Below are 14672 nucleotides of genomic sequence, written 5' to 3'. Positions count from 1 at the left end.
TCAAATCTAAAAATTGTACTAACGAAATTTTGGAAAACCATATAAATATAATCTAAAAGTAAATAAAAAGTTGTAAAGTTATAAAAAGTCAAAAGTTTTAGAGTCAACTTTTATATCTATGCAAATAAAAAAATTAAAGAAATAAGATGTAACGTTAGCGATTGCCTAACACGAGGGCAATGGAGGATTAAATAACATATATATAAAACACAAATAGAAATATAGATAGAATAATGGTGAAAATCCAAGAAATATTAGACATTAATTACGAAGAATACATATTAAAACAAATTTGGAATTGATTGCTTAAGTTATATCTGTAAACTGTATCTTTCTTTTATATAATTATATAAAAATACTATTTCAATTTCTTGCAAAATTTCTTCATATATCTCTCTCGTAAATATGACATCTGTCGTACACTAGTTGTGATACGCAGGAGAAAGAGTAATCTACTTCAACATATAGGGTGAGAAAAGGATTATTATTTTCGCCTATGACGTCATAATCCAATAAAGCTATGACAATATTCAGTCGATTTTCTCTAGTTTAAGAACTCGTATTCTAAGTTTTCCTTTACGTGAGAATGAGCAAGTGACTGGAAGACAGAGCGTACAACATCCTTATTTTGCGCAACTTGAAAGAGATTAAAGAAAAAATGTTAGGATAGAAAAAATTCTTCGGCTCATCTTACGATTAGAATAGAGAAAGGCGACTATATATTCAAATTCGACTAAACACTTAAAATTAAAAATACACTGAATGAACAGTAAACAACAAACACGAATTTTCGCTATTAAAATACGAGGAATATGTGTGATGCTTACGGAACATTCATCGGAATTCAATTAGAGAGCGAATCGATTTGTTCAGGAAGTGTAATATATATGATGTTTACACACGTTTTTAATGATAGTCTTTTCCGTTCAAAATAATAAGAGAATGTAATATCAAGCCCTCTGACCATGTTACGAATCAAAAACATCAGATCATCGTTGCTCGAAGTAACGGCAAAGAATTAGACCCTTTGTGCCACAATTTATAATTACCTTGATGACTGAGCTGGGCTAGAGCCGCAGCAGGCAGGGTGGTGGATACCGCTACCGGCGTAACGCCCGCCCCAGCGATTTTAACCTCCGCTCTTTGATTCGGGATTTGGACTACCGTGGAGCCGGACGTGACAGTTGTGACAGTGGTCGTAGAGGTGACGATAGCACTAGTAACTGTCGTGGTAGTAGCAATAGTAGTGGTAACAGCAGACAGCTGCGAGAATTCCGGTATCGACGACAGTGGCGCGGTCAGATCCTCGTCATCGTCATCCGGATCAAGTCGATGCTGACGCAGAAAGTGTACAAACTGCGGTGTCGGAGATCGCTTCCGCCAGGTATGGTAGTCCATCATGTTGCCACCGGCGTGCAAAAAGAACAGTTCTGACGCGTTCTCGGCATACTTCTCACGTACGCTACGCATCCGCCGCATCTTGTGCTCCATTATCCGCCTACGGCAGCCGCTGGCGTCGAATGAAATAGGTTTCTCCGTCGTTTCCGACAGTTTCAGCCGTTTCCTCGCTGGTGGCGGCGGCGATTGTACCCGTACCTGCGGCGACGATACCTGTGACGATGACGACGACGACGACGACGACGACGACGACGACATTGGCGCCACAAACACGTTGCTTATAGAGGTGCGTACGAGTTTCGGCGACGTTGTCAGCATAAGCTTGGTAGAGTTCTGTGACCGCGACACCGCCGGTGACGAATGAGGCGACGTGCCGGCAATGCCGACAACGTTGCGCGGTGGTGTGCCCGCGATGTTGACGATTCTTGTGACACCAACTTGTTGCGTTCCGCTCGTGTTAGATGTGGCATTGTTCGGTATGACCTGCGAGTAAAGACACGTAAGTGCTAATCACAAGCGGAGAAAATTTTATTACAAAATTACGTCAAATTTATGCAAATTGTTAGTTACAGAATAAAAAGATAATAGAGATTAAAACTATCTTCAGCAATTGTTACCAAGTACAATTATTGGCTAATTAAATTAATGATAGACCATCACAATTACCGAACACTATTAATGACCAACGAATAATAAAAATAGAAATTAAAATACTCGATTGTGTGATTAAATTATTAATTGCTAATCAAGATATTTCAAATAATGAAGCTAGTTAAAACATACACTTTATGAAAGGAATATATTTATCATCCATCGTTATTTAAAAGACTGTAACATATATCCGTTTCATGAAACATAATATGCAAACTCTGGTTATTTGTACAAACGTAGATACCTGTGTGAGACCAGGAACCTGAGTCGTAATAACGAACTGTTGCCCACTAGTAGTAGCAAGCACGTTGAGGCCTTGAGCGGTAGCGAGAACCTGCTGCAGACTGACAGTCTGTTGAGCTGAACTTCCGTTATTTCCGCCATTATTAGCCACACCCCGATTAAGGGGTGGTAAAATAGGTGCACCCTGTTTATCACTCATTGCACGTTACACTAAAAAAACAAAGCAGCGCTGTATTATACGGTGACTCACAATGTACTCTTGTACCACATAATAAATTTATCTTCTCATGCGAAGAGCGAACATTAACTCTTTGAAGAGATTACTCTTTAATAATGGAAAATAAATATAATTCAGTATACAATACGTTTTTATATTTTGATTCTTTTTATAAATATATTATAAATACTTCAAAATTGCTGTTTTAATTTGTGAATGCAGAAGCACGTTTCAATTTTAATGAAAAAACAAGCTACCTATACTTCAATTTCTTATATATATGAAATGTTTAAAGTGCATTTTGAAATTTAGAGTTTAAAAATAAAAAGATTATATCGAGTAAACTGAAGGATTATCAATTACTACTTTAATAAAATACAAAAAAAAACAAAGAAAGTATTAAAAAATAAGACATTTGTAAAGTGTCAGTTAAAGAATACATAAAGTGTTACCTGATCCCCTATTTGAATATAAAATATCACATAAAAAAATGATAATGTATACAATATTGAGCTTAATATGCTTATTAAGCTACATAAATAAACGTAAAAAACTGAAAATTTATGCGATCAATCGGTATTCACAGTTCAATAAACTTTGATATATTTTTAATATATAAAATACACACAATCTTTATTTCCTTTTTTAATTATAAACTGGCAAAAAAATGAAAATAAATGTAAAAATATCTTGATAGTATAATATATTCTGAACGAGTAAGCATATTTAAAAAAAAGGAATTCTAAGACAGGTTTAATAAACATATTTTAATAAATAAATTCAATATCGATTTAAATTATCCTCTAGAATACACACAGCACCTGCAAAACAGTCGCGTAATTTAATTGCAAATTGTCGAAGAAAAACAACAGAAGAAGGACAGATAAAGAAATGTTTCGGATGACACAAAAAAAAAGTGATAGTAACAATGGCTCGCTAGACAAGCTCGTTAGTTCGATGGAAGCAGAATCGATCGTTTATAAACATGAATCAAGAGGGAAAGCGAGGGAAAAAGCGGCGAATTCGAAGGAGGCGATGCACGGTTCCGTCGATTCGCGTTAAAAAAGGGGGGAGGGAGCCAAATACCCCGCGCGACATACAATATACGCGAAATTTGAAATGTGCACGACGACGGGATGTCGCGAGGGGGGATCGGAGCGCCAGACAGGGAGATATGTCAACGCGATTGTCGCGTGATGCCGAGCCGGCGAGCCGAAGAAACGGCCCGAGAAGATCCGGGGGGGCTACTCAAGAGCGTCGTACGTTCGTGCGTGCGTCGAAGGGAGCGACATGCTATATCGAGGCGAGCGCCGGTGACGAAACATGTCGGGAGAGCGAGACGTGAGACGAGTGGCGAGAGACGTCCGGCCGCGCGTCGGCGTCGCGACGACATAGGGAACGCGAGGAAACAGCCTCGCCGACGATGCTCGGCCGCCGACGCGGGTGGGGAAGACCGCGCGACACAGCGCGGCGCGGCGCGGCGTGATACAAAGGAAATCTCCCGTCCGCCATGTTGGCGTTGGCTCCGAGACGGCCAGGACTTACCATAATGTAATCACAAATTACCGCGACGTAGGTGCGCCATCCACGGGAATGAACGTCACGCCCGTGTCCCGCGTGGGTCGACTCGCAATTGGGTACCTCACGTAACATACGGCGCATGAGCTATATCTAATATTTTACAATGCATCGTCACACCGCACGCCCAAGGACGCGTACACACTTCTAAACATGGCGACGGCTGCGAGACGAGTTTCGGCCAGAGGCGGTCAGAAGCGGCCCCAGTCTTGGTCAGCGTTTGCCCCAGTCGCGCGACAGATGGCGCGGTCGCGCCGCGCCGCGCGCCGATTGGCCGGTCGCAATCGTCGCGCGCGGCAACGTGGCACGTGACAACGCGCGCGATTGGTCGACCCGCCCAATACGTTCGTACGCGCGGCGGCTGGAATTCTGCTAACTCACATCCCCGGGTCTGTTCGTTTTTTTTCCTCATCGCCGCTCTCTACGCCCCGCGCTACGCGCAACGCTAAATATGGCCATTCAATTTCGAGTTCTTCTCTCGCCTGACGATGAAAATTAAGTGTACCCCGCAATTATCCTCGATGATACTCTACTTATACGATCATCTATGTTTTACTTTAATTTATTTATTATTTCAATTATCTACGTCTCTACGATCATGTATAATTCTACTGGATGGCTGAAAAAGTAAAATCAAACGGCCACGTGGGGATCGATTAATGCATTGCATTTCGAGAAACAAGATGAAATTTACTAAAGTGAACAAAAGTGAATTACCTCATTTTTATCTTATTTCAAGATACACAATCGACTCTATATAAATGTGATTTTCGCATGATTTGAATGTAATAATATAAAACACGAACAAGAAGCTTTAATTTTCTTCTTTTTCAGAGCCTAAAAAAATTTATTCAAAAATTTGAAAAATCTATTCGATAGCTAATCTGATCACGCTTTCAAAAGCTCTACTTAATCCGTTATAACACATTCACGGTAAAATTATTTCCGACACATCTTTGACTGAACTTACTTTTACTTCGTAGTGCTGTGTGGTTCCATTAAAATTAACTTTCATGTGATTAATCTTCCATCTCCTGGCTTCACTACATTTTATCTTTATCTTAAAGTAATATTTTAAAGAAATTCAGATAAAATCTCGTTTCTGCTACACCTTTTACACTTCGTTCTCCTGCCTTCTTTCTCTTTCCAAGTTCGAATTTGTCTTATTTAAACAAAGAAAGCACAGAAAACGCAAGAAGAGCAGCCGTTATATTTTCCGCGCTCGAAACAAAGCGGATACTGTTCTCATTTGAGAAGAAAAAAAAAAGAGAAAAGAGCAGTCTCTGGCGAGGAGAGTGCAGAAAGTAAAGCAGTAAAGGTTCGAAAGTAAAGAAGAAAATCACGGAGGGACGCGAGGTCATGCACCGACCTGAAGTACACGCCACGTGGCACGGCGGCTCCGTTTCCCCTGCGATATTCCGAGTACTCCGATCGGCGTATCGTCGTGTGTGTGGTACGTACCCGTGCATCGATCCTCTTTCCGAGTCACTCCATCGTCGTCGGTGCCGCGCGTCGCCGGTACCGACGAGTGCGGGCGGTGCGCCGTTCGATCGTCGTTGCTTCTTGCGCGCACGTGCGTGCCTCGCGGGCGGACGCGTGCCGCTGTCGCTGTCGCTGTCGCTGCCGCTGCCGCTGCTGGCGGACGGCGTTTCCTCGCGCGGGAATCTCGATCGCCATATTCCGGGGGGATCCTCCGACCTTTCGGGGCGCGTCCTCTCCGCAGAACGGTCCACGCGACGGTGGACTCGGACTCAGATCTCAGATCCCGATCGCCGCGGCGCCGGGACGTGCCATGGAAGTGAAACGCTTGACACCACTGTGCGCGGCGTGTGGCCACTGTGGCCCCGGTACTCCGGTCTCGATTGGCGGCTCGGCTCTCGGCTCGGGGCCCGTTCGATACCGCCGGAAGAGAGCTAGGGCGCGCGCGCGAGATAACGCTTTTTAAAAATTATGCGCGACGAAAGTTCACAGTCGAATCGAATGGAATTTTCGCTCAACGTGCGCGGACCGGTTCGGACGTGTTTTGTCTGGAAGGAAAATTTTTTTAAGTATTGCGACTGTTACTGTCTGCATTGATTCCACTCAGATTTTCAGTAATTTCCATTTAGACTTCGCTACGCTAACAGTGATTCAGACTTTGTTTAACAAACAGTTACAAATCTGGCCAAAATTGTCCGCTGAAAAGCGGCAGGCGCCAATTCAATAGAAGAAGAAAGAAAGAAGAATCGAATGGAATCCGATCCGATGTGAATTTCTGCGCGTGTCGGAATATAGAGATTTGTGTTTTTTTTTTCCTTAAATTGTTGCGCTATGATGATTGCGTTAGAACTTCTCTTCAGCTATAAAAAATCTTACATTTCCCTGATAAGCGCCTAAATTTATTAGAGTAACACTATAAATCGTATATGTATCGTTACTCCGCTTTGTTATATATATGTAGGTACTATTACATACGCTTCTGCGTTGTGAAGATAACCGCTTTCATTTCCATATCAGTCGCGTCGCATCCATTTACTTGTGCCCCACGTCGATTAAGAAACGATTTTTTTTATTACAAATGATGTTCGTAATTTTTAAATATCTTTTTTTATCTTTTTCTAAGTGCCGAGCGTTTCAAAATTACGTAATCTCACAAAAAAAAACGCACATTTTTACGATAATGTTTATATATTTGTCAGCTTTTATTCTCGCAGTATATATATATATATATATATATATATATATATATATATATTTATATGTATATTTATTGTTAACTTCAGCTACATAGCCAAGAAGTGGACTTGATTTACAAATAACCTTAATCATTCATCCTTCCATTCATACACTACTATCCTAACTTACAAGTAACTATTGCACATATTGATACACATTGACCTTCTATGTTTTAATCCAACCTTCTTTTTCGCTCTTTTTTCTCTAACGCTGACCGTTCTCTATATAATCTTAACAATATCTTCTCTTTGATGCTGCCCATTTCATCATTCCAAAGCCTCTCTAATCTTTCTTTATTATTCTTACCTAATTCTATAAACCAATTTTTTATCGCTTCGCATGCTGATACATAATGATTCGTGTTATCCCTACCTTGTTTACAAAACATACAAATACCTCTTTCCTCTTTTAACCAATACATATTCGCGTCCTCCAAATTACCACATCTTAAGTTTATCAGAGCTCTAATAATTTCGCCTTTATCATATTTATCCATATATTCCTTCCTCAAATTTAATCCATCAATTTAGGGCCACCTATTTCTCTACTTAAATTCTTATATTTCTTATTATACCTAGAATTTAAAATACTACTTTCCACAATTTGTCTTTTTTTATTCTCGCAGTAGAAAATTGTAAAACCAATAGAATGTGATTTTACTAAAACCAATTATTATACATTTACTATTTGCAATAATATACAGCGTTCATTCGCGTACTGCATAAATATATTATTTATCCGTGTGAATGTATTTTGTAACGTCTAATGAAGAATTGCAATTGTATATAAAAATATAATGAATTTTTTAATAATCTATTATCTAAGCAAAAACCCAATAAACACCAAGCACGCACATACTACATTTACATTGTTGAGTGAGAAGTTATATTAATATAGATATAAGCTAGGTAACTGATGCTCGGTGTTTATTGGGAAGATCTGTGATATTTCGCGCGTAGTTTTCAAGGAAAAAGAGCGTAATGGGAGATGCTTATCTACATTTATTTAATTTATTTCGACTTCCTAGGTTTCTTTTTTAAAGGGAAAATTTCTATACTCTGTTTATTCATTTTACAGGTTGAACGGAAGTTCAAGGATGGTTAAACTGAACGCGGATGTTCATCCGAATCTGTCGGAGATGGTGACGGAAAATTTGCGACGGAGAAACGTGGTCACAGTCGTAGATTTCGTCTCGACGGATCCGATTAAACTGGCGAGTTTTACTAATTTTACGCACACGGTGTGTATCCTGCGAAAGAAGGATGGTAAACGAAGTAAAGACATTTGAAATTCGTACCTGTCATGCGCGAGAATAAGTGCACCGTTGTTTAGACGTTAGGAGTTGAACGTCAGGAGTTAGAACAATTTCAAAACGCTGAAATTAAATTGGATGATAATTCTACCGATAAGACATTTGATTTATAAATTTAGTTTCTTTTAATCGACATTAATCCACTTAATTTTTTCTTTGAAAAGAATGAAAGAAATATACGAGGGTAGTCTGAAAAGTTTTGAGCTTAACATTGACTTAAAAGGAGACTATGTTGAAAAATTTGACCGAATTCGACCGAAAAAATAATGTTTAAGGGTCAAAACTTTTCAGACTACCCACGTACATATGTAGATAATAAAATGAATTAGAGACTGATAGAGAAGATAGTTATGTGGCTCGTTCAATGTTTGCAAATTTAGTACAATATTAGCATTTGTAGGATGTATTGCTAATGAAGCAGCACATACTGAGGAAGTTCGGTGGCGCAAAGAGGAACGCAAAGCACCTCCTCATGATGGAACGTAGCCACGTAATTCCGACCAATGTAACGAGGTTTGCGACATGTCATCTTCCAATCGAACTGATCGTGACTAGTAAAAACTATCCGATACGAAAAATTTCATATAGTATACAATTGAAAGATATAGGGGAAAACGATCAAAGTTGACTTTTTGTCGAAATTGATCTGATCGTGCTATCTTGTGACATTTTTAAAGAACTTTCAGTATTCTTACCTGTTTTGATCAAGAACAGTTACAATTTATTGGAAATAAGGCCGAAAGAATTGTACTATGCTGTGGAAAACGATCATAGTCCACGCGTTTGTGAAGATAAGCCATTAAAGTCCAACATACAATGTAAATACTAAAGCTGCGTTCCGATATTTACTGCTAGTATGGAAAATCTATACTGTACGTCTATAATGTACGTAAATCTATAATGTACGTAAATCTATAATAACGTAAACTATCTGATGTCTTGAAACTTAAAATTGCGTTTTTATAGAAATTACTCCGTATGGATATCGATTATTTTCACCCTGTATCCTTCAATTGCTTTCACAAATAAAGAAGAAAAAACAGCTGGTTTTTTAGTATCTAACGTCTTATTCTCGGTAGGATAGTTTGGACGAATTGCTGAAGGGTGGCCTGTACCCAGGACAGTTGTGCGAGTTGTGCGGACCCTCATCCTCCGGGAAAACTCAATTATGTATGACGGTAGCAGCTAACGTCGCTGGCCGGTCGGACGTCGTTGTATGGTATATCGACACGAAAAAAGATTTCTCCAGGTTGCGATACGAGGAGATCATGAGGGCGAGGAATTTTACACAAAAAGTGATAATGTTAGCTATAAATAACGATTAGATGTTCATAAAAGTATTAGTGCATGTTGTTTTATTACAATCACATCAGTAATATAATCACAAAAGGTATCCTCTTAAAAAAAGAAAGAAATAATTAAAGAACAAAAACAAAATTTCTTAAATAAACTTTTCATATGATTATTCATTATCTTTAAAATGTTGCTGAATTCTGAGAAATGACCTCGTTTTTTTTTTGCAGATTATAGAAGATGCATTGCGCAGGACAAAGGTTTGTCGAGTGCGTTCCTCCCGTGAATTGATACGAGCCCTGCAACAATTGGTAACTCTTTGCAAACAGGAGCGGAATGGTGCGTCTTTCGAAGGGAAAAAGGCTCTTCTTGTGATAATCGATTCCTTACCAGCAGTTATCTTCAAGGTATCTTTATAGATAAATCTCTAATTTATTGGTCATTAATATAACTCTTCTCAAGTATCGTCAATTATATTTTATATATTACTATTAGTAATATAAATTATACACTATTAATGTGTCACGTTAATAATATTACAATTAACATTATTAAGAAATAACATTTTTTGTCAATCTGTTAATAAGTGACTTGTAATATTAAGTTAAATAACGTAAATCCCGAAACTATGATGTGTTAACCCTTGGCTGTTACACCTCTTTTTTCGAACACATTTATTACACGGGGTCAATTTGACCCCAATTTTTATGCAGCTGTTGTTAAAAAATTAACAGTTTAAGTTGATCGCAAAAAATTCTATAATTAAGTTTAAACATGGTTGAATATATTCTCATTATAAAAAATTACCTTTTTGAGTGGTTCATCATGTTCAAACAAATTCTTAAAAATGTAAGTTCCGGAAAAAAAACATTTTGCGAAAAAAAAATCATAACTTATTTTTCAATATTTTTTGCTCAAAATTTTGCATAGTACTTTTAAGATATATTACTTGAAAAATGGGGTCACTTTGACTCCATGTGATAACCAAGGGTCAATATTAATTTCGTGACATTAAAATTATATGAATGGTCGTTTTTTTTTTAATAATTGATTATTTCTTTGTTGAGGTAACACGATACGCACAACAAAGTGATTTCGAGACGACTTATGAGCTCGACGATTTAGCCGACGTATGTCGATTCCTCACAAAGGAATACCAGGCAGTCGTAATTACTGTGAATTCAGTTACTCGATGGGAGCAAACGGACCCCGCCAACATAACACCGGCGTTAGGAAAATATTGGGCGAGGATACCAGCCACGAGATTGCTGATAGCAAGGCGACATGGTGAAACTCGGAGGATTAACATTTGGAAGGATCTGAGATTAATCGAGAACTCGTTCTGCACTGTAACTATAAACGATATCGGAGTCACTTCATAATAAGCTATAGTAAATCAATATTTACATATATGATTGATCGTTATTAAGTTACAAAACATTATTTCTTAAATTGTGATATTCGATGTTTCTTTCGATGTTATTTTTTATAATAAATATTTTTTTAATCTTATATCTATTTCTTCCATATATATATACAGGATGAACGATAATCTTGACGAAGTATAATATGCTAGCAATAGTATATGAATATTGTGTTTACAGTCATTTTTTATTTAATATTAATTGTCTGATATTAATTTTATCATTTATATCACTTTTCCGACTATATCTTATATTTGTCGCGTAAAATTATTAACTTTTAATCTTTTTGTTTTGAAGTACAAATAAAATCTCGAAAATTCTCTCAAAATATTACTCTTTAATATTAATTGACGTATAAACAGTAATTAATTTAATGATGATATAACTATTGTAATCAATTACATTAAAGCAAAATGGACTTCGTAAAATATATATATATATTTTTTTAGTGAAGTAATAGATGTTATATATATATTTGCTATTATAATGAACTTTTGTCATTATAATAAATCATCATTTAGTAGAATTATTTCAATACTGAATGCTACAACTCCGCCAAATTGCACTACCTTCTGCACTACAAGTGAGCAAATATGATGCATCCTCAATATATGATGCAAGCTTTATAAGAGGAGTCAATGTTATTACTTATATGAGATATCATGAGAAATATCATAAGTTGTTATATCAAGGACAAGAAGCAAGTCATATTTTTATCAAATGTTATTTAATAATATCTATCAGCAACAAATTCTGTAAATACAAAAAAGATTTGGCATAAATAGCTAAAATAGCTAAAGAATTTATGTACAGACATTACAGAATGTATATTTATAAAATTTGATTAAATGTTGAAAGCGGTCCATTTATAAAACTCGTTCTGTGCTACAGTTTGTGGAGATCTGATGTTAGTTAGATTAAGTAGTACTGTTTCCGTCATTATAAAACAAACATCCAGCTCGCATAGGTCATCTAGCATACGCGTTGCAGATGATATATTTAATTTATCATTGGCTATTTCCATTTTATAGTTATACTTGTCCTACAAGATTTATTAAAGAAAAAGTTAATTTTGAGCAGAGAAGTTGAAATAATGAAGTAAATATAACGATATACTAATTTTCCAATAAAAGAATTATTAGACTATTGAAACATGGTAAATATTTATATTTTATGAATCTGTCGTTGCGCAATGCTGTGCCTTTTCGTAAATATAAGGTTCTCGTTCCTAGCTACAGCCATATATACAGAATTTGCAGTCAAGGATTTAATATGACAGTAATTGATTGAAGCAATTAAAAAATTAATTACAGAAAGTCACCAAAGCCGACGTGCAATAACTAATTTTTGTTTGTTTTGTTAGTAAGAATAAAACAGGAATGATGAAAGTGTAAAGCACAAAAAATACATGTACGTACCATTTCTATCCTGTTCGCCAAAACGCTAACTCGTGCTGAGGGTAATTTGCATTTTAGTCTGTTTTTCTCAATACGTATATGTGCATCTCTTAGTTCAGCAAATTGCTTTGCCATCGCAAACGGTATAATTTGGAACTTGAGATCCTGTTTCTCGTTCCTCTCGTAGTTTCCATACAGCACAGTCATATTGTACTTGATTCTGCAATTGCCTAATGGTGTCGTTTCCCTGACGGTCAAACCGGTTGTAAAATTTAATATTTTAGTTATCAGACCACCACTTATGTTGAAATGTTTAGCAATATCTGCAATAATTTTTCTGATCGTGCCCTCAGATTTTGTATGCACGAGTACATCCTGTACCCCATGCTCATTGAAATTAATTATAAACCACTTTTCGTATTTGATATGCTCTCTCGCGATCTCTTCTGTATCTCGATTTTTATACTTTAATACGGTTTTCAAGGTCATGACGTCGTGTAAGAAACAGCGGAGACCCGACAATTGAAAAGGCTGACATATTAATGCTGCAGTTATTTGTGTAGTTTCGGGGTATTCTTTGTATACTACAGTAGTTCGGTCAAAATCGAACAAATATTCTGCATTAAAATCCCTTATTCCTTCTGGGACGTTGACTTTGAGTGCTAAATAAATAAACAAAAAACGTATAATCAGATATAATATCAGAATATTGTCATCTATACATATAATATATTTTATAAGTATAAGTATATAAAATATTATATACAATTATAAAAATTAATCTTTGTAATTATTTTCTTAAAAATTGTGATTATATCTTATTCACTTTTAAATTATCCGTAGAACTTCAACTTCTTCTACTAAATAAAATATATATTTTATAGAAAAAATTCTACGACTAATATTATATATTATATATTATACATTATATATTATATATATTTAATATTATATATTCAATAGATAATTACATATTTATTATTATACATTTAATAATAAATATATAATTAATACTATATATTTATAGCATCATATGTTATAAACATTGTCTTTTAGTTCAGATATCCGTGTGCTTAAAAGGAAGATATTTGCGAAGTAATAAGATGGTAAAATCTTCGAGAAAAGTCACAAATGAATGCTGTATTTGAACTTGATAATTTCTTTTATTAAATTCGATTTATAATGTAGGTATATCTCTTTAATTCATTTTTAAAATCTAAATATTATAAAAGTAATGGCTGCATTTGTTGAGAGATTTTATGCACAACTGATAATAAAATAATATATAAGTGAAATACGACCGAACACATGATAAACATTTAAATCAAGGAAAACGCCAGGACTGGGTTAAACGATCAGGACTGGATCTTGCGGTTGCTGATAGATATGATAATTAATAATATACACGCGAAGTTGGATTCGAATGCTGTACTTATTGTTAACTTACCTAGCAAGAACGGGACCAAGGTGTAATTGAGCAGCATCGTGAAACAATGTATTTCTTGACACGTCCGTTAATGTAACTCTTCTTTCTCTTGTGAGCTCTTTCTTTTTTATATCAGAATATGATCGATGCTCATCATTTAACGTTCATGTAGAGAATGTCAGTCTAACCGGTCTAACCCGCTTGTCGTTATGGATGTACGATTTAATACGATTCGTCCGTTGGTTCTTTTCTTCATAACACAATCAATATCCTGGCAATGATGTTTACATCTAGCTGTAAGAATGCTGCTTGTCATTTCCTTCCCACCAAAGCACATTTGAAATCCTCGGCGCGTAAACTTATTCCTATTAGATCTTACATATATAAGAAGAAATATTTTTGTACCGTAAAAGATTAATTATATGATATCACTAGAAACATTGATATCCAAAAAACATTTTACAAAAGATAAATATTATATCCTGAGTAATAATAAAAAAAAATCTTTAAGTAATATTTAATTGTGTAGTATGGTTTGGATTATTTAATTATATACATATGTATATAATTATTATTAATTAATGTTTATCTAGCAAATCTATTCCGGAAAAGCTATTTGGTAGCGGTCGGTCATATGCTCCTGAAGTCCTGAATATAGGCAACTCGGTCAGTAAAAAATCAATTTATATTTTAGTTGCACCGACAACCGACATATGTACAGATCAGCATGGCGGGTTGTCCATTCGTGCAGGCGCGCATGATCGTTCACAGCTGCGTAGGCTTCGGCACATTATAATCGCACTCACATTAATGATGCTGGGTCTACAATACGAGTCGCAAAGTCGTGAATCGCAAGAATTGACTAATCACAGTCGATCATTCTCCTCAAATTCGACTGTGATTGGTCAATTCTTGCAATTCACGACTTTGCGACACGCATTGTAGACCCAGCATAAGTAATGCTGGGTCTACAATGAGGTTCTTCACTAAGGGCCCGGAATTCGTATGTATTTGACCG

General features: G+C 36.3%; 3 protein-coding genes across 19 annotated transcripts in view; 1 reads left to right on the top strand and 2 right to left on the bottom strand.

Annotated features, from left to right (window-relative positions):
* The window catches only part of Dom (domino helicase), a 34847-nt gene extending 29158 nt beyond the window's left edge, over window positions 1–5689 (bottom strand). For 3 of the 8 annotated variants that reach the window (XM_071788949.1, XM_071788952.1, XM_071788953.1), the window contains exons 1-3: window positions 4055–4777; window positions 2294–2502; window positions 1050–1881 (exon numbers count right to left, since the gene is read on the bottom strand). In XM_071788949.1, the coding sequence (XP_071645050.1) occupies window positions 1050–1881; window positions 2294–2491 (1030 nt within the window). In that variant the 5' untranslated portion in view covers window positions 2492–2502; window positions 4055–4777. Of the gene's footprint in view, window positions 1–1049; window positions 1882–2293; window positions 2503–3772; window positions 3864–4054; window positions 4778–5548 lie in introns of those variants that run through there. The other 5 variants (XM_071788950.1, XM_071788957.1, XM_071788955.1 and 2 more) reach the window with 5 other exon arrangements.
* Rad51d (Rad51 recombinase D) lies at window positions 4005–10919 on the top strand. 9 transcript variants are annotated; one of them, XM_071788961.1, is made up of 6 exons: window positions 4005–4060; window positions 7880–8042; window positions 8515–8661; window positions 9194–9409; window positions 9638–9814; window positions 10475–10919. In XM_071788961.1, exons 1-6 carry the CDS (start codon window positions 4020–4022, stop codon window positions 10787–10789), a joined length of 1059 nt encoding a protein of 352 aa, XP_071645062.1. In that variant the 5' UTR covers window positions 4005–4019; the 3' UTR covers window positions 10790–10919. The 9 variants fall into 9 exon arrangements, with proteins under 9 accessions (XP_071645062.1, XP_071645068.1, XP_071645063.1 ...); XM_071788967.1 differs by lacking the exon at window positions 4005–4060 and adding an exon at window positions 5390–5540; XM_071788962.1 differs by lacking the exon at window positions 4005–4060 and adding an exon at window positions 5967–6135 and having other exon boundaries at window positions 7880–8015; window positions 8515–8627; window positions 9199–9409.
* Window positions 10920–11560: 641 nt separating this feature from the next.
* Window positions 11561–14549, bottom strand: LOC139819545 (uncharacterized). Of its 2 annotated transcripts, XM_071788969.1 has the most exons (4): window positions 14060–14549; window positions 13676–13948; window positions 12250–12890; window positions 11561–11873 (listed from the first exon to the last, which is right to left on the bottom strand). In XM_071788969.1, exons 2-4 carry the CDS (start codon window positions 13710–13712, stop codon window positions 11676–11678), a joined length of 876 nt encoding a protein of 291 aa, XP_071645070.1. In that variant the 5' UTR covers window positions 13713–13948; window positions 14060–14549; the 3' UTR covers window positions 11561–11675. The 2 variants fall into 2 exon arrangements, with proteins under 2 accessions (XP_071645070.1, XP_071645069.1); XM_071788968.1 differs by having other exon boundaries at window positions 13676–14549.
* Window positions 14550–14672: the final 123 nt, after the last annotated feature.

The sequence above is a fragment of the Temnothorax longispinosus genome, chromosome 9 (assembly GCF_030848805.1).
Source record: "Temnothorax longispinosus isolate EJ_2023e chromosome 9, Tlon_JGU_v1, whole genome shotgun sequence".
Classification (NCBI taxonomy): domain Eukaryota; kingdom Metazoa; phylum Arthropoda; class Insecta; order Hymenoptera; family Formicidae; genus Temnothorax; species Temnothorax longispinosus.
This window is presented reverse-complemented; position numbering and strand designations above follow the sequence as displayed.

Bases quoted from the DNA above. Each gene is read 5' to 3' on its own strand.
- Rad51d (XM_071788958.1), top strand. From the start codon at position 6,038: ATGCGCGACGAAAGTTCACAGTCGAATCGAATGGAATTTTCGCTCAAC. The intron at 8,043-8,514 runs GTGTGTATCCTG...TAGCATTTGTAG, and splicing joins TTACTAATTTTACGCACACG to GATGTATTGCTAATGAAGCA. The intron at 9,410-9,637 runs GTGATAATGTTA...TTTTTTTTGCAG, and splicing joins CGAGGAATTTTACACAAAAA to ATTATAGAAGATGCATTGCG.
- LOC139819545 (XM_071788968.1), bottom strand. From the start codon at position 13,712: ATGCTGCTCAATTACACCTTGGTCCCGTTCTTGCTAG. The intron at 12,891-13,675 runs GTAAGTTAACAA...TTATTTATTTAG, and splicing joins CTTGGTCCCGTTCTTGCTAG to CACTCAAAGTCAACGTCCCA. The intron at 11,874-12,249 runs GTACGTACATGT...TAAATCTTGTAG, and splicing joins TGGCGAACAGGATAGAAATG to GACAAGTATAACTATAAAAT.